The sequence below is a fragment of the Aptenodytes forsteri genome, unplaced genomic scaffold (genome assembly GCF_000699145.1).
Source record: "Aptenodytes forsteri isolate BGI_AS27 unplaced genomic scaffold, ASM69914v1 Scaffold419, whole genome shotgun sequence".
Lineage (NCBI taxonomy): Eukaryota > Metazoa > Chordata > Aves > Sphenisciformes > Spheniscidae > Aptenodytes > Aptenodytes forsteri.
In genome coordinates, this window is record NW_008795256.1 from 140,334 (window position 1) to 141,161 (window position 828).

The 828-nt window shown below is 68.6% G+C and overlaps 1 protein-coding gene across 1 annotated transcript in view; it reads left to right on the forward strand.

Moving 5' to 3' along the window:
- LOC103898801 (toll-like receptor 2) overlaps positions 1–684 on the forward strand; it is a 3,953-nt gene extending 3,269 nt beyond the window's left edge. Inside the window, 1 exon segment of the mRNA XM_009279154.1 lies at positions 12–684. Coding sequence (XP_009277429.1) covers positions 12–684 — 673 coding nt within the window.
- The last annotated feature ends 144 nt before the right edge of the window (positions 685–828 follow it).

Sequence of the window (828 nt, forward strand, 5' to 3'; positions counted from 1 at the left end):
GCCCCGCGTCCCTTGGAATGCAACGTGCTGGCGCTGGTGGCCGTGGCGGTGGCCAGCACGGCGGTGGCGGTGGCGGCGTGCTCCGTGCTCTGCTGGAAGCTGGACGCCGGTTGGTACCTGCGAGCCACGTACCGGTTGGTGCGCGCCAAGTACGGCAGGCGGCAGACGAGCGCCGCGCGGCAATGCTCCTACCACGCCTTCATCTCCTACAGCCGCGCCGACGCCGGCTGGGTCCGCCGGGAGCTTCTGCACCGGCTGGAGAGCACCACGCCGCCTTACCGGCTCTGCATCCACGAGCGGGACTTCACGCCGGGCCGTTGGATCATCGATAACATCGTGGAGAACATCGAGAGGAGCGCCAAGGTCATCTTCGTCCTCTCCCGCAGCTTCGTCGACAGCGAGTGGTGCAACTACGAGCTCTACTTCGCCCACCAGCGCGCCGTGGGGCTGGGCAGCGAGGACGTCATCTTGGTGGTGAAGGAACCCATCGATGCTCGGGGTTTGCCCCGGCGTTTCGCCCGGCTCCGGAAGATGTTGGGCACCAAGACCTACCTGGAGTGGCCCCACGAGCCCGGCAGAAGACCCTTCTTCTGGCTTCAGCTCCGTAGCCTCTTGGGCAAGCCCGGGGGGCTCGGTCCTGCCGCCGGCGAGGAGGAGGAGACGGCCGTGGATGCCGCCACGTAGCAGTGGCCTCTCTCGCCCTGTGTCCTTCAGTAGCTGGAGGGTGGTCTTGGGGTGCCACCATGGGCTGGGCTCGGTGTCCCCTGCCGGGGGCGGCTCGAGGAGCAGGTGTTGGGGTGGGACGGACGGGGGACGGGGGACGGGGGG